At 40.7% G+C, this 26810-nt stretch overlaps 2 protein-coding genes across 2 annotated transcripts in view; one reads left to right on the top strand and one right to left on the bottom strand.

Annotated features, from left to right (window-relative positions):
* Window positions 1-11361: 11361 nt before the first annotated feature.
* Window positions 11362-11889, top strand: LOC309836541 (large ribosomal subunit protein eL21-like). The gene has a single exon (XM_082676640.1). It carries the CDS (start codon window positions 11386-11388, stop codon window positions 11866-11868), a length of 483 nt encoding a protein of 160 aa, XP_082532766.1. The 5' UTR covers window positions 11362-11385; the 3' UTR covers window positions 11869-11889.
* Window positions 11890-18556: 6667 nt separating this feature from the next.
* Window positions 18557-26810, bottom strand: part of CES5A (carboxylesterase 5A) — a gene marked incomplete at both ends in the record, with an annotated part of 267282 nt that continues 259028 nt past the window's right edge. Inside the window, 3 exon segments of the mRNA XM_082677811.1 lie at window positions 18557-18797; window positions 18862-18916; window positions 20863-21012. Of these exon segments, the coding sequence (XP_082533937.1) occupies window positions 18557-18797; window positions 18862-18916; window positions 20863-21012 (446 nt within the window).

Here is a 26810-nt window from a genome sequence, read left to right as displayed (position 1 = left end):
CTTACTAGGCCAATGCCAGAGTAAAGGAAAGAAAGAGAAGAAAAAAAAGGTTTCATATTTAGTTAAAGTATGAAGTCCCGATCCGACATCTTTGGTGGAAGAAGTCTACCTTGATGTCAGCTGCTTCTCTCCAGTCAATTTGATGTGGTGGCCTCCAGCATTTGTACAGGACCAGATGACAGGTGGAGCCTTTTTCAGCTGTGAGTTATATATTTAAGGTTCAAGTTCCTGAAGTTTGGCTGCCGTCTGGGTAGTAGGAGGAAGACCTGGATCCTTCCAAGGAGATCCAAGGGCAGTCTTTGTTCTTAGTGATTCTAAATCAGAAGGGTGGGAGATAATTAGAAACATTAGTTTGGAGATTTGTAGCCAGATATTTGAGGAAACTAGAAGAATTCAAGATCCAGTCCAATTAACAGGTATATAGCAAAACCTCAAAGGCAATTATCAGGATTATGCAAAAATAATTTTTCTCTCTACAACCATCCACATTTCTTATTTTCCAAGGATAATCACAGTAAAACTTAATTTGTTTGTATCGAATTTGGCTTGATTATTTACATAAGTGCAGCAAGAATAGTTGACCATATACGTTCTTTTTGAGACTGCTTCACTGGCACTTTTCATAAGGAATCTCAGACTGAACTCTTAAAAAGCCTCTAAGGCCAAGAACTCACCATCAGTTTTTACTTGCAATACCTATAGTTTGGGTAAATTCCTCTCTTCTTGAGGTTCCTGGGTCTGCCAGGAAGTTACCTGCCTTACTCACCTGGTAAGGTTGCTGGGAACCCTGTAAGCAAGGTACCAGGCTGATTTTTTCAAGCAGTTCCTTAAAGTTGTCTGGTCAATTTGAGCCTTTATACATCTCTCTTTTTTTTTCAAAACGGAGCTGGGAATTTTTTTTTTAATTTTCTATTTATTTTATTTTATTATTTATTTTTGTTGCACCGGCTCTTAGTTGTGGCAGGTGGACTCCTTAGTTGCAACCCACGGGCTCCTTAGTCGCAGCTCACTGGCTCAGTTGCAGCACATGTGCTCTTTAGTTGCAGCTTGAGGGCTCCTTAGTTGCAGCACGTGTGCTCCTTAGTTGTGGCCAGCAGGCTCCTTAGTGTGGCATGCAAACTCTTAGTTGTGGCATGCATGTGGGATCTAGTTCCCTGACCAGGGATCGAACCCACGTCCCCTGCATTGGAAGGTGGATTCTTAACCACTGTGCCACCAGGGAAGTCCCTACATCTCTTTTAAATATGACATTCTACTCAAAACTTTGGTAATATATGACTTCCCTGGTGGTCCAGTGGGTAAAACTCCACGCTCTCAAGGCAGAGGGCCCAGGTTCGATCCCTGATTGGGGAACTAGATCCTGCATGCATGCCTCAACTAAGAGTCCACATGCTGCAACTAAGAAGCCTGCCTGCCTCAACTAAGACCTGGTGCAGTCAAAATAAATAAGTAAATTAATTAATAAAAAATCTTTGATAATCTATCCAATGTTATTGTGTTCTGTTACAAGGAGAACAGACTCTTATTGAACTTACTGAAACACCAAACTATATTGGCATGAAAAGAATACTCAAGAGTTTCTGAAATTTGAAGGGATTGGGTAGGGAAAAAAAGTAAAGGTTTCGTCTTTGTTCACTACGGTATAACTGATTTAACTTGTCAATAGCTTCAAGAGAAAGAAAACAGGTTTCCTTAAATCTGGAAAAACAAAACATAAGAGAACCAGCAACGTTTCAAACAAAAAGTCATCACCAAAAATTATAATGATCTTTATCAGTTCATTTAGTCCTATGTAATTAATTATTGTTGATCTCGATCTTTTGTTAGCAATTCTATGAATCTAGTTTTTCCTTAGAGTTCTGAAAATTCTTACCCAGTTTTGTGGTATGATCTGAAAGTTATCAGGAATCTGTATTCTAGAGTACCTGTCAGAATCCTTTCTATGAATTTCTCTGAAGATGAAACACTTTTGTAGGAACGCTTTTGCAAAAGCATCAGAGTAAAACAATAACTACATGTAAATAACAAAAGACTTAAAATAGCCATGGTTAAAGATCTGATTAGAGTTCATTACAATGCAATTGATAAGGAAATTTGGTTATTTCTGTGACACACACAACATTTTAAGATAATAACTGGAATTACAAGTGATAACATACTAGGACGTCTCAGATTTTAGGAATTTCATGCAATTTCTGGAACACTTATAATACATACCAACATAAATGCAATATTAAAAAGTTTAGGGGCTTCCCTGGTGGCGCAGTGGTTGGGAGTCTGCCTGCCGATGCAGGGGACACGGGTTCGTGCCCCGGTCCGGGAGGATCCCACATGCCGCGGAGCAGCTGGGCCCGTGAGCCATGGCCGCTGAGCCTGCGCGTCCGGAGCCTGTGCTCCGCAACGGGAGAGGCCACAGTGGTGAGAGGCCTGCGTACCGCAAAAAAAAAAAAAAAAGAGTGCAGCTCTCTCCTCCAAGATCCACCCCGGCTAAAGTTCCCCACATGTGCTCTGCTTCTGCTAGTCCCAGAATTGGATTGAATCTGGGGAATCCAATCACCTGATCACAACAGAGCACCAGAAGGCCTGTGGCAGCATCAACACAACGTGATTTCTGTCCAGAGATTTGAGTGTCAAAAGGAAAATTTTCCTTTAGTTCAAGGAAGTGGCTGTAGTAACAGTGATGAAGACAACGCCTGGTCACCTACCTAGTGGTCATGACGGTGGACAAGGTTGTCCCACCCTTATGTTACTAGCTGACCATCAGTGGTCAGCTTTTCCCACTGAGTAACTTATTTTCAGGAAAACCATTTTGTAAGGGAGTGGCCAAGATGGCGGAGTAGGAAGACCCTGAGCTCACCTCCTCCAACAGGCACACCAAACAGAGCGACTATCAATGAGAATGACCTGCAGACTAGCAGAAAAGGTCTTCCACAGCTAAGATACAGAGAAGGAAACACAATATGAGAGGACGGACAGAGAAGACCCACACCCCCTGTGTAGGTGACCCACAAATGGGAGGATAATCACAGTTGAAGAGGTTCTCCCCAAGGAGTGAGGAGTCTGAGCCCCGTATCAGGCCCCCCAACCTGGGGAATCTGCACGAGGAAGACCAGCCCCCAGAATCTCTGGCTTTGAAGGCCAGCATACAGGAGAGCTGGAGGGCTGTGGGAAAGGGTGCACATAAAATATCACATACTCCTAGACCCAGCACAGAGGCAGTAACTCGAAAGGAGCCTGGATCTGACCCACTAGCTAATCTTGGAGAGCCTCCTGAAGAGGCAGGAGGCAACAGGGATTCCCCCTACAGGAAAAGATGACAGCGTAAGCCATTTACGGGAGCTTGTTCTACCACAAGGACCCGGGCGCTGGCAAGTGCCGTTTCGGAGCACTTCCTCTAGTCTATTAGCACTGAATCTTAACTGGCCCCTGGCTAGCTGGCACGAGTCCAAGGACCCCCTAGGCTGAGCCGCCAGCCACTCTGGGACATAGCCCTGACCATCAGCAGGCCGAGGACCCAGCCTCACCCACCAGCCATGAAACCACCCAGCCTCAGCAGCCAGCCACACTGGCACATGGCCCTGCCACCAATGGGCTGGGACCAGCCCTGGGACGGCTCTGCCCCCAGGACCCACTGGCAGCCACCGGGGCCGGGACCAGCCCCACCTACCCGTGGACTCACAGTAGTTGGCCCTGCCAAAATAGAAGGACCCATGCACCCACCACAGGTGGCACCACTAGAGCCTATAATTTTGGTGATCAGAGGGGAGTGTGCTGCTGGGCCCCATAGGACAACCCCTACATGAGGCCACTCCTCCAAGACTGGGAAATGTAACTGACCTATCCAATACACAGAAATAAAAACTGAGTTAGGCAAAATGAGGCAATGGAAAAATATGTCACAATGAAGGAACAAGATAAAACCCTGGAAGAACTAAGCAAAGTGGAGACAAGCAATCTACTCAATAAAGACTTCAAGGTAATGAATATAAAGATGCTCAACAAACTCAGGAGAGGAATGGATGAACACAGTGAGAAGTATAACAAAGAGTTAGAAAACATAAAGAAAAGTAGAACTGAAGAATATAATAACTGAAATTAAAAATACGCTAGAAGGAATCAGCAGTAAAATAGGTGATACAGAGGAACAAATCAGTGAACCGCAGGACAGAGCAGTGGGGCTCATTGAAGCACAACAGGAAAAAAAAAGAATTAAAAAAAATTACAATAGTTTAAAAGACCTCTGGGACAGCATCAAGTATACTAACATTTGCAATACAGGGGTCCCAGAAGGAGAAGAGAGAGAAAGGGGCAGAAAACTTATTTGAAGAAATGATAGCTGAAAACTTTCCTAACATGGGAAAGGAAACAGACATCCGGGTCTAGGAAGTACAGAGTGTCCCAAACAAGATCAAATCAAAGTGGTCCACACCAAGACACACTGTAATTAAAATTGCAAAAGTTAATGATAGAGACTATTAAAAGCACCAAGGATAAAGCAACTAGTTATGTACAAGGAAATTCCCATAAGTCTATCAGCTGACTTTTCAGCAGAAACTCTGCATGCCAGAAGGGAGTGGCATGATATATTTAACGTCATGAAAGGAAGAACCTACAGTCAAGAATACTCTACCTGGCAAGGCTATCATTCAGGTTTGAAGGCAAGACAAAGAGTTTTATAGATAAGCAAAAGCTAAAAGAGTTCAGCACCAGAAAACTGGCTTTACAATAAATGCTAAAGGGACTTCTCTAAGAAGAAATGAAAAGACCACAGCTAGAGATATGAAAATTACAAAAGAAAAAATCTCACTGCTAAAGGTAAATATATACTCACAGTAGTAGATCAGCTCCTCCACAACAAAGGGTCACATTGAGATGGGTAGGAGAGGCAGAGTTGCAGTCTTCCCCAAACCCCATCCCCAGTATGGTGACCCACAAGCAGGAGGGATCTCACAAATGTACTGCTTATCCCTGAGGAGTCAGGGGTTTGTGCCCCACATCAGGCATGCTAACTCTTGGGACCTGCACTGGAGAGACAGCTCCCAGGATGCCTGGTTTTGAAAACCAACAGGGCTTATGTTCAGGAGAACCACAGGCCTATAGGGAATGGAGATTTCTTTCTTTAAGAACTTGTACACAGACTCATTTGCCCTGGGATCAAGCACAAAAGCAGCAGTTTGAAAACTGCCTAGACCATATGTGAAGAAGATTTATTTGTTAATCCTAAAGCATTTGCTGGAGGGGCGGGAACCTATTAGGACACTCTCTGGGGACACCGGCACTGGTGGGCACCCTTTCTGCTTCTCCTTCTACCTTGCTAGCATCGGCTTGGCAGACACCTTTTTTGCACTCTCCCTCTGACCTGTTAGCACCAGGGGGCATGTCTGGCATCTGAGACTCTCCCTTGGCCCCAATCAAAGCTGGCCAAGCAAGTACCTCAGCCCTACCACTTCTACAGCCCCACCAAAGCCAGTTGGGTGAGTGCCCTGCACCTGTACTGTTCCCACGGTCTCACCAAACCTGACCGGGCAAATACACTGCCCCTGCATTACTCCTGTGGCCCCACCAAAGCCAGCACACACATGCAGCCCATAATAGGGATACCCACTGAGTGGTTCACTCTGGTGGTAAGGGGTATTATATTTCTGGATCCCAGGGATCCGAAAAAATCAGAAAGTTCTTGACACCCTCAAAAACTGGGACCTAGCTAGAAAAAATCAGGCTGCTTAGACAATCACAAATGATTAAGAGATGACCAAGAGCTAGGTCAAGGTTAATGATAAGTCTTGATCTCCTACTCAAGTCTGCTCCTTCAAGACTGTTTTGCCTAATACATAGAAACAAACACAGAGAGCCAAGCAAAATGCGGAGACAGAAGAATATTTTCCAAATGAAAGAACAAGATAAAACCCCAGAAAAAACCTTAATGAAACAGAGATGGGTAATTTACCTGATAAAAATGTAAAAGTAATGGTCATGAAGATGCTCATGAAACCTGGGAGAGGATGGATGAACACAGCAGAACTTCAACAAAGAGTAAATAGGAGAAAGTACCACACAAATCACAGAGCTGCAGAATACAATAACTGAACTGAAAAATACACTGGAGGGGTTCAACAGCAGAATAGAAGAAGCACCGAAAAGAATCAGTGATCTGGAAGACAGGGCAGTGGAACTCAACAAAACAGAGCAGCAAAGAGAAAAAAAGAACTTTAAAAAGTGAAGATAGGGGCTTCCCTGGTGGCTTGAGTTGAGAGTCCGCCTGCCGATGCGGGGGACACGGGTTTGTGCCCTGGTCTGGGAAGATCCCACGTGCTGCAGAGCGGCTGGGCCCGTGAGCCATGGCCACTGGGCCTGCGTGTCTGGAGCCTGTGCTCCGCAACGGGAGAGGCCACAACAGTGAGAGCCTCGTGTACCATAAAAACATTAAAAAATAAAAAAAAGTGAAGATAACTTAAGGGACCTATAGGACAACAGCATGCAAAATAACATCCACCTTATAGGGGTGAAGAGAAAAAGAGACTCACTTCACATCTAAAGATGCACACAGACTGAAAGTGAGGAGATGGGCAATCTCTGTATTTTTTTGGTTCCCACCACATGGAGATCAGCTCGGTGCTTTGTGACCGCCTGGAGGGGTGGGATAGGGAGAGTGGGAGGGAGGGAGATGCAAGAGGGAAGAGATATGGGGACATATGTGTATGTATAACTGATTCACTTTGTTATAAAGCAGAAACTAACACACCATTGTAAAGCAATTATACTCTAATAAAGATGTTTAAAAAAAAGTTATATTTACATCTTACAACAGTCTATTAAGTCTTCAATAGCATTATGTCTAGAAAACCAATGTACATACCTTAATTTAAAAATGCTTTATTGCTAAAAATACACTAACAATCATCCGAGCCTTCAGCAAGTCATAACCTTTTTGCTGGTGGAGCGTCTTGCCTTGATGTTGATGGCTGCTGACTGATAAGGGTGGTGGTTGCTGAACGCTGGATTGACTACAGCAATTTTTAAAGATAAGACAACAATGCAGTCTGTGTACTGACTGATCGAATGATTTCTCTGTAGCATGCAATTCTGTTTGATGGCATTTTACCCACAGTTTGACTTCTTTCAAAATTGGAGTCAATTCTCCCAAACCCTGCTGCTGCTTTACCAATTAAATTTATATACAATAGTATCATAAATCCTTGTTGTCATTTTAACAATCTTCACAACATCTTTACCAGGAGTAGAGTCCATCTCAAGAAGTCACTCTTTTGCTCATCCATAAGAAGCAACTCCTCATCGGTTAAAGTTCTATCACGAGATGGCAGCAATTCAGTCACATCTTAAGTCTTCACTTCTAATTCCAGCTTCTTGCTATTTCCATCACATCCGCAGTTACTTCCTCCAGTGAAGTCTTGAGCCCTTCAAAGTCATCCATGAGGGCTGGAATCAACTTCTAAACTCTTGTTAGTGTTGATATTTTGACCTCTTCCCATGAATCATGAATGTTCTTAATGGCATCTAGAATGATGAATCCTTTCCAGAAGGTTTTCAATGTGCTTTGCCCAGATCCATCAGAGGAATCACTATCTGTGGCAGCTATAGCCTTATGAAACATAGGTCTTTTCAGGTCTTAAATAACAAGACCTGAAAGTTGAAATTAGTCCTTGATCCATGGGCTGCAGAATGAATGTTGTGTTAGCAGCATGAAAACAATAACAATCTTGTACATCTCCATCAGAGCTCTTGGGTGACCAGGTGCACTGTCAATGAGCAGTAATGTTTTGAAAGGAATCTTTTTTTCCTGAGCAATAGGTCTGAACAATGGGCTTAAAATATTCAGCAAACCATGTTGCAAACAAATGTGTTGTCATCCAGACCTTGTTGTTCCATTTATAGAGCACAGGCAGAGTAGATTTAGAATAATCCTTAAGGGCCCTAGGATTTTCAGAATGGTAAATGAGCATTGACTTCAGCTGAAAGTCACCAGCTGCTTTAGCCCCTAACAAGAGAGTCAGCCTGTCCTTTGAAGCTTTGAAGCCAGACATTGACTTCTCCTCTCTAGCTATGAAAATTCTAGAATGGCATCTTCTTCCAATATAAGGCTGTTTAATCTACATTGAAAATCTGTTGTTTAGTGTAGCCACCTTCACTAATGATTTTAGCTAGATAATCTGGATGATTTGATGCAGTTTCTACTTTGGCACTTGCTGTATCACCTTGTACTTCTATGTTATGGTGACACCTTCTTTCCTTAAACCTCATGAACCAAGCTCAGCTAGCTTCAAACTTTTCTTCTGCAGCTTCCTCACCTCTCTCAGCTGTCACAGAATTAAAGGAAGTCAGGGCCTTGCTCTAGATTAGATTTTTTTTTTTTTGCAGTACGTGGGCCTCTCACTGTTGTGGCCTCTTCCGTTGCAGGGCACAGGCTCCGGATGCGCAGGCTCAGCAGCCATGGCTCACGGGCTTAGCCTCTCCGTGGCATGTGGGATCCTCCCAGACCGGGGCATGAACCTGTGTCCCCTGCATCGGCAGGCGGACTCTCAACCACTGCGCCACCAGGGAAGCCCTAGACTAGATTTTGGCTTAAGAGAATGTTGTGACTGGTTTGATCTTCTATCTGACCACTAAAACTTTCTCCATATCAGCAATAAGGCTGTTTTGCTTTCTTATCATTAGTGTGTTCGCTGGAGCAGCACTTTTAATTTCCTTCAAGAACTTTCCCTTTGCACTCACAATGAGGCTAACAGTTTGGCACAAGAGGCCTAGCTTTCAGTCTATCTCAGCTTTCAACATGCCTTCCTTAGTAAGCTTACTCATTTCTAGCTTTTGATTTGAAATAAGGGACGTGCAACTCTTTCTTTCTCTCGAATATTGAGAGGCCATTGTAGGGTTTTTAACTGGCCAAATTTCAATATAGTTTTGTCTTGGGGAATAGGGAGGCCTGAGGAGAGGGAGAGTCAGAGGGGAATGGTCCATAGATGGAGTAGTCAGAACACACAAAACATTTATTAAGTTTGCCATCTTATATGAGCATGATTTCTGGCGCCGCAAAACAATTACAATAGATCAAAGATCACTCATCACAGATCACCATAACACATATAATAATGAAGAATGTTTGAAATATTGTGAGAATTACCAAAATGTGACATAGAGACACAAAGTGAGCAAATTCTTTTGGAAAAATAGCACCGATAGTTTTGCCCCACACAGGGTTGTCACAGACTTTTAATTTGTAAAAAATGCAATATCTGTAAAGCATAATAAAGTCAAGTGAAATAAAATGAGGTATGCCTATAAAGGAGCCCAGATAGATAGATAGATAGATAGATAGATAGATAGATAGATAGATAGATAGATATAGATGATAGATAGTGGATGAATGGATGGATGGGTAGATAAATTCACCTCTTATCAATCATCCCACTCTAAACAAAGAAATCTGTTTCCTACAGGTCAAGGTATAAAAGCTGTTCCCTAAGCCTCAAAGTTGTGCTCTAGCAACTGTGACAATACCAGCCATGCTGCCGACTGGTCTGGCCCTCTCCCCGCCCTGCACATTTTTTTTTTTTTTACATCTTTATTGGAGTATAATTGCTTTACAATGGTGTGTTAGTTTCTGCTTTATAACAAAGTGAATCAGTTATACATATACATATGTTCCCATATCTCTTCCCTCTTACGTCTCCCTCCCTCCCACCCTCCCTATCCCACCCCTCTAGGTGGTCACAAAGCACCGAGCTGATCTCCCTGTGCTATGCGGCTGCTTCCCACTAGCTATCTATTTTACGTTTGGTAGTGTATATATGTCCGCCCTGCACATTTATGGTCGAGCTTCCACACACCTTTGCTGGCCTTTATCCCCCCATCCATTCTTTAGGTCCCAATTTGAGACCCAACCCATCCATGGAGCACAGCAACTTCTTTGCCCAGGAATTCCTTTGTATTTGGACATAATCAAGTGACAGGTTTTTCTCTCCCCACTCCTCCCTTCCCAGGGAATAAAATGAGGTGCACACTTACAAACTTTTAGCAGAGCAGAAGAGCTATGGCGGGCTGGGTCAGTCTCAGCTGTGGGAAGGGGGTTCATCTTGTAGATTTGTTACCTGGGGCAGTGCCAGGCACAGCAGCCTCCCAGGTACAGGTCCTGAGCCCACCTTGCACCTTGTTCCACCTCTGCCAGGAGGGAAAACCCGTGACTTTCAGCCAAGACCAGAGGCTGAAAGGGAGAAGAATCGGGCTTTGGGGGTCACGCAGAAAGGTCCAGAGCCCAAAGGGCCACTGAGGCAAGAGTAGAAAGAACAGGTACACACAGGGGAAGGAACTACTTTCTGCCCATCTGAGGCAGGCTCCTAGGGACTTGATGGGAAAGTAGAAAAAACAGGAAAGAGAAAAATTGCTGGCCCCAAACTCTGTTCCGCCTGCGAGTCATTTCAGTCTTTTGAGGTAATGAACTGTACTTTTCCCCTTTCCAAATCTTACAGGGAAAAGGGACAATGATTAATGGTATAGGTTTGTAACGTAACTATTTTGTATGGTTTTCTTTTCCTTCTAAGTTCTAGGGTATCATATCACCTGCATCCCAGGATCCCTGAGGGAAGGGAATTTTTTTTCCCCTTTTACATTGCTGACCTCTGCTGGATGACAGGAAATTCACAGGCGAAGGCTGATTTGTCTCTAAAGTTTTGTTTGGGTTTGATTTAGTAATTCAAATTCAAGATTGTTTGAAAAAAATAAAGGATTTTTCTGTAAATAAATAATTTTAAAAATTTACAACAAGAAAGTGTTACATATTTTATGTTTTTACAATGATGACAAAGCAGAAGTGATTGTGAAATACATGTACCTGTACTGTTGATGAGTGTGAACTGATGTGACCCTATGGAATTGAATTTGTAGAACCTAAGGAGAGTAATTTTAAAAGGGCCCTTGGGGTGTCCCTGGTGGCACACTTGTTAAGAATCTGCCTGCCAATGCAGGGGACACAGGTTTGAGACCTGGTCCGGGAAGATCCCACATGCCATGGAGCAACTAAACCCTGTGCGCCACAACAACTCAGCCTGTGCTCTGGAGCCTGTGATCCACAACTACTGAAGCCCACGTGCCTAGAGTCCGTGCTCTGCAATAAGAGAAGCCACCGCAGTGAAAAGCCCACCCACTGCAATGAAGAGCAGCCCCCGCTCTCCGCAACTAGAGAAAGCCCAGGCACAGCAACGAAGACCCAACGCAGCCCAAAATAAATAATTTATAAAAAATTTAAAAATCAAATCAAATCAAAGGGCCTTTGATCCAGTTGATCTTCTGCAAATCCAGAAGCCATAAGTAATTTTAAAAAGTAAAAGTACTCACCTTTTGGCCGGAACTGCCATCTTCCAGTAATTCTCCAAAATGACCAACACAAAGGGAAAGAGGAGGAACACCTGCTACATGTTCTCTAGGCCTTTTAGAAAACATGGAGTTGTTCCTTTGGCCACATACATGCGAATCTACAAGAAAGGTGATACTGTAGATATCAAGGGAATGGGCACTGTTCAAAAAGGAATGCCCCACAAACGTTACCATGGTAAAACTGGGAGAGTCCACAATGTTACCCAGCATGCTGTTGGCATCATTATAAACAAACAAGTTAAGGGCAAGATTCTTACCAAGAGAATTAATGTGCCTATCGAGCATATTAAGCACTCTAAGAGCCGAGATAGCTTCCTGAAACCGGTGAAGGAAAATGGTCAGAAAAAGAAGGAAGCCAAAGAGAAAGGTACTTGGGGTCAACTGAAGCGCCAGCCTGCTCCACCCAGAGAAGCACACTTCATGAGAACCAACGGAAAGGAGCCTGAACTGTTGCAGCCCATTCCCTATGAATTCATGGCATGATGGGTGTGAAGAAAATAAAAGACCTGGACTGTAAAAAAAAAAAAAAAAGTAAAAAAGTAAAAGTACTCATTCCCAAAGTTACTCATCAAATTATGCCCATAAATATCCAGGAGCACACTATTGGCTAAAGAGATTGTGATATACCCACATCAGTCAGATATGAAAGCTGATTTTTTTCTTCTAGTTTTGTTGAGATACAATTGACATATAGCACTGCGTAAGTTGAAGGTGTACAGCATAATGATTTGACTTATATGTACCATGAAATGATGACCACAGTAAGTTTAGTGAACAGCCATCATCTCATACAGATACAAAATTAAAGAAACAGAAAACCTTTTTCTCCTTGTGATGAAAACTCTTAGAATTTACTCTCCTAACAACTTTCTTTGTAACATATGGCAGTGTTAATTATAGTTATTATGCTGTACATTATATCTCTAGTACTTATTTATCTGATAACTGGAAGTTTGTACCTTTTGACAACATTCATACAATTTCCCCTCCCTCACCCCTGCCTCTAGTAACCACAAATACAATCTCTTTTTATATAAGTTTGCTAGTTTTTGTTCACTCGTTTGTTTGTTTTTGAAGTATAATTGCCCTGCAACACTGTTAGCTCCTGTTACACAACATAGTGATCTGTTATCTCTATATATTTCAAAAAAAGCACCATGATAAGTCTAGTTACCATCTCTCACCATACAATAACACATAATTATTGACTATATTCCACACACTGGGTATTTCACATCATGACTCATTTTTTTACAGCTGGAAGTTTGTATTTCTTAATCTCCCTCCCCTGTTTTTCTCTTCTCCCCAACCCCCTCTCCTCTGACAACCACCTGTTTGTTCTCTGCATCTACGACTACGTTCCTGTTTCATTGTTTGTTCATTTGTTTTGTGTTTTAGATTCCACATATAAGTGAAATCATGATATTTGTCTTTCTTTGTCTGACTTATTTTGCTTAGCGTAATAACCTCTAGGTCCATCCATTGTCAAAAATGGCAAGATTTCATTCTTTTTTTATGGCTGACTGTGTGTGTGTATATATATATATATATATATATATATATATATATATATACACACACACACACACACACACACACACACACACCCCACATCTTCTATGTCCATCTATTGATGGGCACTTAGATTGCTTCCATATCTTACCTATTGTAAATAATTCTGCAATGGACATAGGGATACATATACCTTTTCAAATTAGTGTTTAGGTCTCCTTTGGAAAAATACCCAGGAGTAAAACTGGTGGATCATATGGCAGTTCTATTTTCATTTTCTTGAGAATTCTCCATACTGTTTTGCATAGTAACTGCACCAAATTTACATTCCCACCAACAATGCCAAGGGTTCCCTTTCCTCCACATCCCCAACACTTGCTATTTGTTGTCTTTTTGATGACAGCCATTCTAACAGGTGTGAGTGATATCTCATTGTGGTTTTGATTTTCATTTCCCTGATGATTAGTGATGCTGAACATCTTTTCATGTGCCTGTTGGCCTTTGTATATCTTCTTTGGAAAAATGTCTGTTCAGGTCCTCTGACCATTTTAAAATCAGGTTGTTTGTTTTATCGATGTTGAGTTCTGAGTTCTTTGTATATTTTGGATATTAACCCCTTATCATATATATCATTTGCAAATATCTTCGCCCATTCAATAGATGGCCTTTTTGTTTTGTTGATAGCGTCCTTTGCTGTGTAAAACCTTTTTAGTTTGATGTAGCCCCATTTGTTTGTTTTGGCTTTTGTTTCCCTTACCTGGGGAGACAGATCCAAAAAAAAATATTGCTAAGACTGATGTCAAATAATGTACTGGCTATGTTTTCTTCTACAAATTTTATAGTTTCAGGTCCTACATTCAAGTCTTTAATCCATTTTGAATGTATTTTTGTATATGGTGTGAGAAAGCAGTCGTTTGATTCTTTTGCATGTTGCTGTCCAGTTTTCCCAGCACCATTTATTGAAGAGGCTGTCTTTACCCCATTGTATACTCTTGCTAACTTTGTCCTACATTAATTGGCCATATAAGTGTGAGTTCACTTCTGGACTCTCTCTTCTATTCCACTGATCTATGTGTCTTTGTGTGTGTGTGTGTGTGCGTGTGTGTATGCCAGTATCATACTGTTTCGATTACTGTGGCTTTGTACCAGAGTTTGAAATCAAGAAACATGATACCTCCAGTTTTGTTCTTCTTTCTCAATATTGTTTTGGCTATTCTGGGTCTTTTGTATTTCCATACAAATTTTGGAAATACTAGTTCTAGTTCTGTGAAAAATTCCATAGGTATATTGATAGGAATTGTGTTGAATCTGTAGATTGCCTTGGGTAGTAGGGTCATTTTAACAATGTCAATTTTTCCAATCCATGAACATGGTATATCTTTCCATTTGTTTGTGTCATGTTCAATTTTTTCATCAGTGTCTTACAGTTTTCTGAGTACACGTCTTTTATCACCTTAGTTAGACTTATTTCTAGGTATTTTATTCTTTTTGATGTGATTGTGAATGGAATCGTTTTCTAAATTTCTCTTTCTGGTAGCTCATTGCTAGTGTATAAAAACACAACAGATTTCTGTATATTAATTTTGTATCCTGCAATTTTACTGAATTCATTGATGAGTTCTAATTTTTTTTCAGTGGTGTCTTTAGGATTTTCTATATATAGTATCATGTCATCTGCAAACAGTAACAGTTTTACTTCTTTCTTCCAATCTGGATTCCTTTAATTTCTTTTTCTTTTCAAAGTTCTGTGGCTAAGACTTCCAGTACTAAGTTGAATAAAAGTGGTGAAAGTGGGCATCCTTATCTTGTTCCTGACCTTAGAGGAAATGCTTTCAGCTTTTCACTATTGAGTATGATGTTACCTGTGGGTTTGTCATATATGGCCTATATTATGTTGAGATTTGTTCCCTCTACATCCACTTTTTTGAGAGTTTTTATCATAAAGGGATGTCCAAATTTGTCAAAAGATTTTTCTATATCTATTGAGATTATCATATGATTTTTAGTCTTCAATTTGTTGATGTGGTGTTTCACAGTGATCAATTTGCAGATATTGAACTATCCTTGCATGTCTGGCATAAATTCTGCTTGATCATGGTATATGTTCCTTTTAATGCATTGTTGAATTCAATTTGCTAATATTTTGTTAAGGAATTTGTATCTATGTTCATTAGTGATATTGACCTGCAATTTTCTTTTTTGTGATATCTTTGCCTGGTTTCAGTATCAGGGTGATGTTTGCCTTCTGTAATGAGTCTGACCCAGGTCATTTCAAATTCCTCCTTCTGCCCTGGTTCTCCAAGCATGTGAGATTTTGTGTGTGCCCTTAAGAATGGAGACTCTATTTTCTACAGCCCTCTGTCTCTCATGAAAGTTAGACCCACTGGCCTTCCAAGCCAAATGTTCTGGGGGCTCATCTTCCCAGTGCAGGACCCCTGGACTGGGGAGCCCAGTGTGGGGCTTTGACCCCTCACTCTTGAGGGGAACCTCTGCAATTGTAATTATAATCCTGTTTGTGGGTTGCCTATGCAGGGGTATGGATCTTGACTATATGACATCTCTGCGCCTCCTACCCATCTCATTGTAGTTCCTTTTAAAATTATTATCTTTAATTATACAAGATCTTTTCTGCTAGTCTTCAGGACATTCTCATTGATAGTTGGTCTGTAAATAGGTGTAATTTAGGTGTGCCCATGAAAATAGGTGAAATTGGGATCTTCCTACTCTGCCATCTTGGCCATGCCCCATAAAAGCTGATTTTTTAAAGACCCTCTGGCAACTTGGAAAATACATATGACACATGCTTAAGGCTCAGCAGTTCTTATTCAGGGTGTGCACTGAACATGTAAAAACTGAAAATACAGATTCCCAAGTCCTAGCCAAGAAGATTATGCCTAAGTTGGACTGGGTGTGGAAGGGCACTGGATTTTGGAAAAACCCTCCAAGTGTATCTTCTACTTACACCCCATATAAAATTCTAAATTAAATGAAAAAAACCTGGATGTCAACTGTCATTTTTTTTTTTTTTTTTTTTTTTTTTGCGGTACATGGGCCTCTCACTGTTGTGGCCTCTCCCGTTGCGGAGCACAGGCTCCAGACGCACAGGCTCAGTGGCCATGGCTCACGGGCTTAGCCGCTCCATGGCATGTGGGATCTTCCCGGACCAGGGCATGAATCCATGTCCTCTGCATCGGCAGGCAGACTCTCAACCATTGCGCCACCAGGGAAGCCCTCCAACTGTCATTTATATTTCAACTTTAATTTGATAAAACATTTAATTGCATGTGGACAGGAACAAGGAAGGAAGAGGGCCCTGTATCTGGATGAAGTGGATATATGCTCCCTCCTGCAAGGTACCAACCAAAATAAGAACCATATTTGATGACACTAGGACTGCAAGCAGTATATAAATAATGTGTAATTTCATTTAATATAATAATATTTAAAAATATGAGTTGAGTGATATTTTTCTAGCTGTTAGTTTTGCCAAATACCAATGTAGAAATTAGCCTTCTGCAGCTGCAGAGGCAACTGAATTTCCAGCTTGCTTGTATGCGGCTCAGTCCCTCTTTTAACAACCATAAAATGGCCCGAACATCACTGACCCACAACTCTCAAAATCACCTAAACTAGAGATAATCCAACAGCTTTGGACCATCTGCTGAGGGAGGCAGGAAGCATGGCAGGAAGAGTCTTGTGCTGGAGAGACAAGAGACTCAAGGCCTGGTGTTGACTTGCTGCTAACTCACAAGTCATCTTGGGTGAGTCCCTTCCCCCTTGCAGATTACTGTAAAATGAGAGGTAAGGGGTCCAAACTTAAACACCTTCAGGGGGCAGGTAATACCAGTGAGTGAAATGGGCCAGGACCAAGACAATGGAGAATAGTGAAGACTGGGGAAAGTTGAGAGTTCATGCCTTTGTAAAGGGATAGCCACTCCTCAGCTCCTGCAGATTGTTTTATCAGGGTTGCTGAGAACAGTTATGAAGGTTGTGCACTGCACAAGGACACTATTTCAGAGGACACGTCATTCATATCATAGATGTAGATATTTTCTGTAGAGGGTTTTGAGGAAAGGATACCTTATAATTTGCACGAAGGTGTTATATGGGCTTTCAGAAGCCCTAGTTACCATGTGGGAATACAGTTCTAATGTTGCCGGATCTGTTGTTGTTGTTTTTGAGAAGCTGGAAATATGGCTTTTAATGTAAAATGTCCCTAATTTAAAATTAGGTGGAAACTAATTCCAAAACATATTTGACATTGTGTGAGCTAACCAAAACTCTTCTGGAGGTCAGATTCAGGCTATAAGTTGAAGATCTCTGACCCAGAAGAACTGTAAGTTACTGACACTTCAGAGACCCTCCTATTCTATGTACCTCGTGTAATTTTGAAGGAATCAGAAATAAATAGTAATTACCTGGGTAAATTGTATGGATGTAACAGGAATTATATGGATATAAAAAGTAAAAGTGCATCCTTTGAATGATGGTATGTATAACATTCTCCCTACTTATCATCTGGTTAACTTTAATTCATCCTTTCTTATTACAAATGTTATTTCTCCAGAGAGAGCTTCCTAAGACTTTCACCTCAATGAGGTTCCCCTCTTACACTTTCTTAAAACACCTTCCTTTACTAAATGAATTCTTCAACTTTGTATCTTAAGATAGTCACTTGTGTGAATGTTTGCTTACTGTCTGTTTGCTCACCATTTGATGGAGAGTATGTCTTTGTTAACTGTTGTAACCCCAGTAGGGCTATTGCTGGTACATATCAGGCACCCAATGTAGATTTATTGAATGATGGATTAGTCTCCACCCCATCAGTAAAACATCCCTTCTTCTTGGAAATCTCTGACTGAACTTGCTGCCTGGTGTTTGACTTCTGCATTCCAGAACTTGGAGGACGTCTGTTTTCCATTTCTGAGCAGGGTCTCTGGTGTGTCCCTCTCCCCGACATAACTCCTGAGCCAGAGAAGAGAGCCAGTTCAAGGCAGTGATGTTCAGGACATCCATGCTTGGTTCGTGGCTAAAACCCACCTAGATGGGGGTTGGAGGACACATAATTCAGGTAACACACACCAAGACATGTTAGAAAGTTCACTTCATCTTGGATGCTGGGGTAGAGGGGGAGAGTTTTCAGCCCATAATTAAATTCTGCTCCCTGTACATATTTTGCATTCTTATTTTATTTTATATGAGTAACAAGATCATTATGATGCCAACTAATAGGCCAGCCCTCCTGCAGATTTATTGAAGAAATCTGGTAGCTTTCCAAGGCAAATTGCGTTGTTTTTTTTTTTGTTTTTTTTTTTTTGGTACTTGGGCCTCTCAGTGTTGTGGCCTCTCCCGTTGCGGAGCACAGGCTCCGGATGCGCAGGCTCAGCGGCCATGGCTCACGGGCTCAGCCGCTCCGCGGCATGTGGGATCTTCCCGGACCGGGGCATGAACCCATGTACCCTGCATAGGCAGGCGGACTCTCAACCACTGCGCCACAGGGAAGCCCCAAATTGCATTTTTTGACGTTGAAAATAATTCTTTAAGGATCATCCCCAAGTTCCCAAAACATCAGCTAAAGCAGTTGACTCCGTAAAGTAGCTAAACACAGATGAAGCTAATGATTGTGGGAGAAACCGCAGAAGGAGAAGGAAAACCAGAATCACACAAAGATAGGAGCAAAAGAGAAAATGAAAGGCAGGAGCAGAGAAAGGAAGGTTAAGAAAGAAAGAGAAGCAAGGAGCGTTCTGGAAGAGGACATCATCAGGGGGAGGGTGTCCGTCCAAAACTCCAGCTCCAGCTCTTTCAGTCTCTGTCCCACGCTCATGTTCAAGTCCAGCTGTAAGTATTCCTCGGTCTGATCGTAGGCCGGCCACAGGGGCAGGCCTTCCCCATTAGGATTCCTGGAAGTGAGAGATTTTCAGCCTCAAACACCTGGTTACGGAGGATGCTGGGAGGTTCACTTACCCATTCCGAGCAAAGTTAGCCCAATATAGCATCATGTTCCTGCTCAGCTGTTTCACTGCACTCATTGCGTATTTGCAGATACTGACTTGCCTGAAGAATCATGGTTCCAAATGGTGGAGGCTGAACACACATCTTCCCTGACCATCCAACACTCTTCCTGCCCTTTCCACGGGACTGCAAGTTCCTTGGGGACAGAGACACCTCTCTCTCTCGATCAATCAATCAATTATTGTACTTCTTTATTTGAAAATGTAACACTGCTTAAAGCACAAAGTTCAAAATGCAGGAAGTATATCTAATGAAAGTAAGTTTCTCCATCTCTTCCCTCTAGTCACCCAGTTACCAGCCTCAGAGGCAACCATTGTTACCACATTCTTGAGGGAACTTCCGAAGGAGTCTAGACGTGCATGAGGGTTTAAGCAGACACTTTTAACACACTTGATGCTACAGTGGACACACATTATACATCTTTCTCTTTCACTAAAATTGTATCCAGGAGTTAGTTCCATATTGCTGCCTATAAACCTTCCATTTACTGTTCTTTGTTGCTCTATAAATATACAATACATAAATATATATATGTAAGTATATAATTCATGTATCCAGTACTGTATTGATGGGTCTTGACATTTTTTTCAATCTTTTGCTCGTAAAAGCAATGTTTTAGTGTGTGTTTGTGTGTGTATATTTTTGCACATGTGGAAGTCTAATTGCATAAAAAATTCCAGAAGTTGAATTGCTGGGCTAAAAACTACACGCATTTTAAATTTTGATAGAGTTTTCCATTGACATATGAGGTTATCAATTTTCCCCCACCTGCTCAAATACATTATGTAAAATGTTCTTCTCAACCTTGATCTATGAAAAATGAGTCCTTGGTCAAGGTTAGTTTTTAATCCTCTTTGCTATGAGCGAGGTTGAATGGATTTTTATGTTTAAAAGCCACATGTTTCCCTTTCCATAAACTATTTATATCTGTTACCCAGTTTTTGACTGGGTTGTGTTTTTCTCATTGATTTTATGAGTTCTTTAGATACCAAGGAATTTAACCCTTTGATACATACATATGTTGTTCATTTTTTCCATTTTTGAGAGTCCATGTGCCCATCACATAGTACAGGTTCAGTGATGGTTACTGAGTAATAATAATAGTAATATTTCTTAAGCACTCACCATATGATTTATGAGAATTGTTTCATTTAATCCTTATGACAACCTAGGAGGTAGTTCTGTTAGTATTGGCATTATAAGATAAGAAAGAATAAATAAAACAATGAACAAACTGCACTGCACAGACACACTCTAGAGGAGAGGTTCTGTCCTTTTCACAGAGAGGCTAGCATGAACTGGTTAAGAGCCTACACTGTGCAATTTTTTAACTAAATAGTTTAGTCATAACTCCTGTGTGTAGTTCTTATGGTTTTTTAAATTTTGATCACCTCATCTGATTGGCTTATTATTTTAGGCACTGAACAGGTCATAAATTCAGGAATAAATGAGCTAACCTCACCAGAAAGAGTTCACAAGCATTTACATTAGATCACCTGGATCCAGACAACTTTCAGCTGCAATTATGAAAAATGTGGTTCTTGCCTTTGAAAGCCCTGAGTGGTAGCCTCACGGGAGCTCTGGGAAGGGCAGGGAGGGTGAGACCAGATGTCAAAGAGAAGGAAGTAAGTGGGTGGGTTTTTTTTTTCAAAAAAAATCAGATTGCATGAGTGCCCCCAAGTGCCCACCCCTATAGGCTTTAGTCTAGAGAAAAACACTCATCAAGCAAATGTTGGCCCGTCTTTTTCATGGCCTCTTTTTCTAAAACTACGAGTGGAGACATTCTCCAGCGAAAGGTTGTGTCTGTAAACCACCATGCCAGTCCTCCCAGCCCCTGCATAGTGTTGCGGTTGGTGAGGCTTCGCGCTAACAATGGAGATTCTCATCTTCTCCCCAACTCGTCCCAAGCTCATGTTCCTGCAAGAGCAGGAGCCCCTGAAGCCAGTTTCTTACCAAACGTGACAATGTCGCCCTTCAGGAAGGCACCTCCAGAGACAAAGCGGATTTCATCAGTGTGATCAGCTTTGACAAAAGGTGGGTTCTTATCCTTTAAGCACTGGGGCCGATGCTGAAACTCATAGAAGTAGACAGGTGCACCAGCATCTGCAGAAAGGTAGGAAGGGTTTGTGGCAGGCATGCATGCAGGGGGCAGTAGGGGCTGGCCCTGCATTTCCATCCATCTAGTCTGGGATCCACAGACTCGTGGGTGGAACAGCCCAGAGACAATGTGAGGCTAGTGTTTCCTGCTACAGTGGCCCTTGTGCCCCTGGAGACAGAACTCACTACCCCTCAGGGTGGCCTGAGAGGGCAACAGTACTACTTCTCAAAAAAAAAACCCTTTATACTGATCCGAGATCTACCTCCTTGTGACTTCCTTTGTTTGACCCTGGTTCAACTGTCTGGGGAAAACAGAACAAAATTATTTCCTGCTACCAGGATGCTCTGCTGCATCCTATGTTTCTTCACCTCTCTTCTAAAGGTCTTTGCTCTGTAATTTCCCCTCTTTCCCTGCATCATCAGTTTTTCTCTATTGGATCATCACCATCAGTAGCAAACATGCTTACAAAGTCTCTCATTAAAGCACACACACGTGTGCACACACATATGGGCACACACACACAGAAGCACACACAAACATATCAATACATACTCTTGGTCTCAACTTCCCCTCCAGTTACTGGCTTATTTCTCTAAATTCCTTCTAGCAAGCCTTACAGTGAAGTTGCCTTATTATCTCTGCTTCCTTTCCTCTCATTTTCTCTTTTAATAGAAGTATCATGTATGGACAATAAAAAGCACAGATTTTAAGTGTACATTTTGATGAGTTTTTACAAATGCATGCACGTTCGTGTAAACACCACCCCAAGCAGGATAGAGAGCATTTCCATCACCCCAGAAGTTCCCTTGTATCTCCTTCTAGTCACTCTACCAAGAGAAAACCAAAGTTTTTATTCCTATCACAGTTGATTAATTTTGCTTGTTCTTGAACTCTGTATGGAATAACACAAAATGTACTCTTTTGTATCCAGCTTCTTTTGCTCAGCATAATACTTTTGAGGTTCATCCATGTTTTGCCTGTATCAATAATTGACTCCTAATCACCAAGTAGTAAGCTACTGCATGAATATACCATAAATTACTTATCCATTCATCTGACGATAGACATTTTGGGTTCTTTCCAATTTTGGGCTATTATGATTAAAGCTGCTGTGGATATCCATATACAAGTCTTTTCTGCGGTTGAGTAACAGGGTAAGTGTATGTCTATAAGAAACTTACAGTTTTCCAGGGTGATTGTAACCACTTCACATTCCCACCAGAAGTTCTGAACATTCCACCCTTGGCAATACTTTTTGGTATATGGTTTGAGTTTTTAATATTAGCCATTTTAGCAGGTGTAAATAGTTGCCTCATTTTGGTTTCATTTTGCATTTCCCTGATGACAATGTCGAGCACCTTTTCATGTGCATTTTGCTTTCATTCATCCTCTTTAGTGAAGTGTCTTTTCAAACCTTTTACACATTTGTAATTGGATTATTTGTCTTTTCACTACTGAACTGTAAGAGTTCTTCTATTCTGGATATGAATTTTTTGTCAGATTTGTATTGTGAATATTTTCTTCCAGTCTGTGGCTTGCTTTTGCATTTTCTTCACAGTAATTTTTAAAAATTCACCAACATAAAAGTCAGCATTTTAACAATTTCAAAGTGTATAATTCAGTGGCTTTTAGTACGTGCAGAATGTTATGCAACCATCACCACTATCTAGGTCCAGAACATTTTCATCACCTCAGACAGAAACCCAGACCCATTCAAGCAGTCATTCCCTCACTCACCCCTCCCCTTACCCTTGGGAATTTTATGGTGCTATAGATTTGCCTACTCTGGACATTTCACATAAATAGAATCACACAACATATAGCCTTTTATGGTCTTCTTCCACTAAGCAGTTTTTCCAGGGTTCATCCGTATTGTAGCACGTATCAATATTTCATGGCTAAATTATAATCCATTGTATATATATACACCACCTTTTGTTTATCTATTCACCAATTGATGGACATTTGGGTTGTTGCTTCTTTTTGGTTACAGTAAGGCTGCTATGAACACTCATGTAAGATTTTTGTTTGACCACCTATTTTTAAAAAATTTTTATTGGAGTATAGTTGCTTAGGAGTGTATTTGCTGGGTTGTTGATACCTCTACGTGTAACTTTTTGAGGAACAGTCGAACTGTTTTCTACAACAGGTGCACCATTTTACATTCCCATCAGCAGTATATGAGTGTTCCAATTTCTCCACATTCTCAACAACATGTTATTTTCTGGATTTGTTGTTTGTTGTTTTTTGTTTGTTTGCTTATTGTAGCTACTCTAGTGGATGTGAAGTGGTATCTCGTAGTTATGATTTTCATTTCTTTAATAACAAATGATGTTGATCATCTTTTCATGTGCTTATTAGCCATTTGTATATCTTCTTTGGAAAAATGTCCATTCAATCCTTTGCCCATTTTTTATTTGAGTTGTTTGGCCTTTTGTTTGTTTGTTTGTTTACTTGTAAGAGTTCTTTATATATTCTGAATAATAGACCCTTATCAGATATATGATTTGCAAATATTTTCTCCCATTCTGTGGGTTGTCTTTTCACTTTCTTTATATTGTCCTTTAATGCACAATAATTTTTAATTTTGATAAAGTCCAATTTTTTTCTTTTTTGTTTATATTTTTGGTGTTATATCTAAGAATCCATTGCCAAATCTGAGGTCATAGAAATGTACCCTGTTTTCTTCTAAGAGGTTTACAGTTTCACCTCTTACATTTAGGTCTCTGATCCATTTTGAGTTAATTATTTTTTTAACATCTTTATTGGAGTATAATTGCTTTACAATGGTGTGTTAGTTTCTGCTTTATAACAAAGTGAATCAGCTATACATACACATATATCCCCATATCTCCTTCCTCTTGCGTCTCCCTCCCACCCTCCCTATCCCACCCTTCTAGGTGGTCACAAAGCACCGAGCTGATCTCCCTGTGCTATGCTGCTGCTTCCCACTAGCTATCTATTTTACATTTGGTAGTATATATAAGTCCATGCCATACTCTCACTTCGTCCCAGCTTACCCTTCCCCCTCCCCATGTCCTCAAGTCCATTCTCTATGTCTGTGTCTTTATTCCTGTCCTGCCCCTAGGTTCTTCAGAACCATTTTTTTTAGATTCCATATATATGTTTTAGCATACGGTATTTGTTTTTCTCTTTCTGACTTAACTTCACTCTGTATGACAGTCTCTAGGTCCATCCACCTCACTACAAATAACCATTTTGAGTTAATTTTTGATTATGGTGTGAGGGTAGGGTTCAATTTCCTTCTTTTGCATGTGTTATTCAGTTGTCCCAGCAGAATTTGTTGAAAAGACTATTTTTTCCCCATTGAATAGTCTTGGCAGCCTTGTGTAAATCAATTGACTATAGATATATATAGGTTTATTTCTGGACATTGATCTGTTTGTCTATTCTTATGCCAGTAGCACACCACCTTGACTACCATTGCCTTGTAGTGAGTTTTAAAATCAGTAAATATGAGTCTTCCAGCTTTGTTCTTTTTCAAGATTATTTTGGCTATTCTGGGTCCCCTGAAATTCCATATGAATTTTAGGATCAGCTTGTCCATTTCTGCAAAAAAGGAAGTCAGAATTTTGATGGGAATTGCATTAAATTTGGGAGTATTGCCATCTTAAATCTAAATCTTCCAAACCATTTATTCTTTCATTTCTTTCAGCAATGTTTTATAATTTTCAGGGCACGTATCTTGTACCTCCTTGGTTATATTAATTTCTAAGTAATTTATTCTTTTTGATGCTAATGCTATTCTAAATGAAGTTGTTCTCTTAATTTCATTTTTTGATTGTTCACTGCTAGTGTGTAGAAATAAAACTGACTTTTGTATGCTGATCTTGTATCCTGAAACTTTGAATTTATTAACTCTCATGGTTTTTTGTGGATTCTTTAGAATTTTCTACACATAATATCATGCCATCTGTGAATAGAGACAGTTTTGCTTCTTTCTTTCCAATTTAGATTCCTTTTAATTTGTCCTCGCTAGAACTTGAATAGAAATGGTGGGAGGAAACATCTTTATCTTGTTCCTGATCTTAGGGAAAGATTTCAGTCTTTCACCACTAAGTAAGATATCAGCTGTGGGTTTTTCACATAAGTCCTTTATCAGTTTGAACAAGGTCCTGTGTATTCTTAGTTTGTTGAGTGTCTTCATCATGAATGTGTGTTGAATTTTGTCAAATGCTTTTTCTGCATCTAATAAGATAATTGTGTGTTTTTTCCTGTATTCTATTAATAAGGTATATTATATTGATTGATTTTCATATATTGAACCATGCTTATATTCCTGGGATAAATCCCAATTGATTATGGGATACAATCCTTTTAATATGCTAGATTCAGTAGCTAGGATTTTGTTGAGGATTTTTGCAACTAGGCTCATATGGGATATTGGTCTATAGTTTTCTTTTCTTGTGATGTCTTTGTCTGGCTTTACTATCAGGGTACTACTGGTCTCACAGGACGAGTTACGAAGTATTCCCTCCTCTTTCACTTTTTTGAAAGGATTGAGAAGGATTGGTTTTAATTCTTTAAATGTTTGCTAGAATTCACCAGTGAAGACAACTGGTCCTGGGATTTCCTTTGTTGGTAGGGTTTTGCTTACTGATTCAATAATTTCTTTTGTCATAGGTATATTCAGACTTTCTATTTCTTCTTGAATTGGTTTTTGTAGTTTTTGTGTTTCTAGGAATTTCTCAATTTCATCTACCTAATTTGTTGCCATACACCTGTTCATAATCATCCTTTTTATTTCTGTAATGTCTGTAGTAATGCACCCACTTTCATTTCTAATTTGAGTCTTCTTTCTTGGTCAGTCTGATTAAAAGTTTGTCAATTTCGTTGTTTTTCTTTTTTTTCAATAAACACTCTTTTATTTTTATTTTTTAAATTAATTAACTTACTTTTATCTTTGGCTGCATTGGGTATTTATTGCTGCGCGCAGGCTTTCTCTAGTTGTGGCAGCGAGCAAGGGCTACTCTTCGTTGTGGTGCGTGGGCTTTTCATTGTGGTGGCTTCTCATTGCAGAGCATGGGCTCTAGGTGTGCAGGCTTCAGTAGTTGTGGCACACGGGCTTAGCTGCTCCACAGCACGTGGGATCTTCCTGGACCAGGGATCAAACCTGTGTCCCCTGCATTGGCAGGCAGATTCTTAACCACTGCGCCACCAGGGAAGTCTCTGTTGTTTTTCAAAGAACCAAATTTTATATTCATCCATTCTCTCTATTGATTTTATACTCTATTTCATTTATCTCTGCTCTTATCTTTATTATATTCTTCCTTCTGGTTGGATTTACTTTGCTCTTATTTTTCTAGTTACTTAAGGTGGAAGGTTGGGTTATTGATTTGAGATCGTTTTTGCTTTTTTCTTTTTTTTTTAAGATGTTAGGGGTAGGAGTTTATTATTTATTTATTTTTATTTTTGCAGTGTTGGGTCTTCGTTTCTGTGCGAGGGCTATCTCTAGTTGTGGCAAGCGGGGGCCACTCTTCATCGTGGTGCGCGGGTCTCTCACTATCGTGGCCTCTCTTGTTGGGGAGCACAGGCTCCAGACACGCAGGCTCAGTAGTTGTGGCTCATGGGCCCAGCTGCTCCACGGCATGTGGGATCCTCCCAGACCAGGGCTCGAACCCGTGTCCCCTGCATTAGCAGGCATATTCTCAACCACTGTGCCACCAGGGAAGCCCTTTTTTGCTTTTTAATGTATGCACTTACAGCTATAAATTTCTCTCTAAGCACTGCTTTCACCATGCCCCATAAGTTTCAGAATCTTGTGGTTTTGTTTTCATTCATC

The sequence above is a fragment of the Grampus griseus genome, assembly GCF_964374135.1.
Source record: "Grampus griseus genome assembly, chromosome: 19".
Classification (NCBI taxonomy): domain Eukaryota; kingdom Metazoa; phylum Chordata; class Mammalia; order Artiodactyla; family Delphinidae; genus Grampus; species Grampus griseus.
This window is presented reverse-complemented; position numbering and strand designations above follow the sequence as displayed.

Coding starts and splice junctions, on each gene's coding strand:
- LOC309836541 (XM_082676640.1), top strand. CDS start 11,386: ATGACCAACACAAAGGGAAAGAGGAGGAACACCTGCTACATGTTCTCT.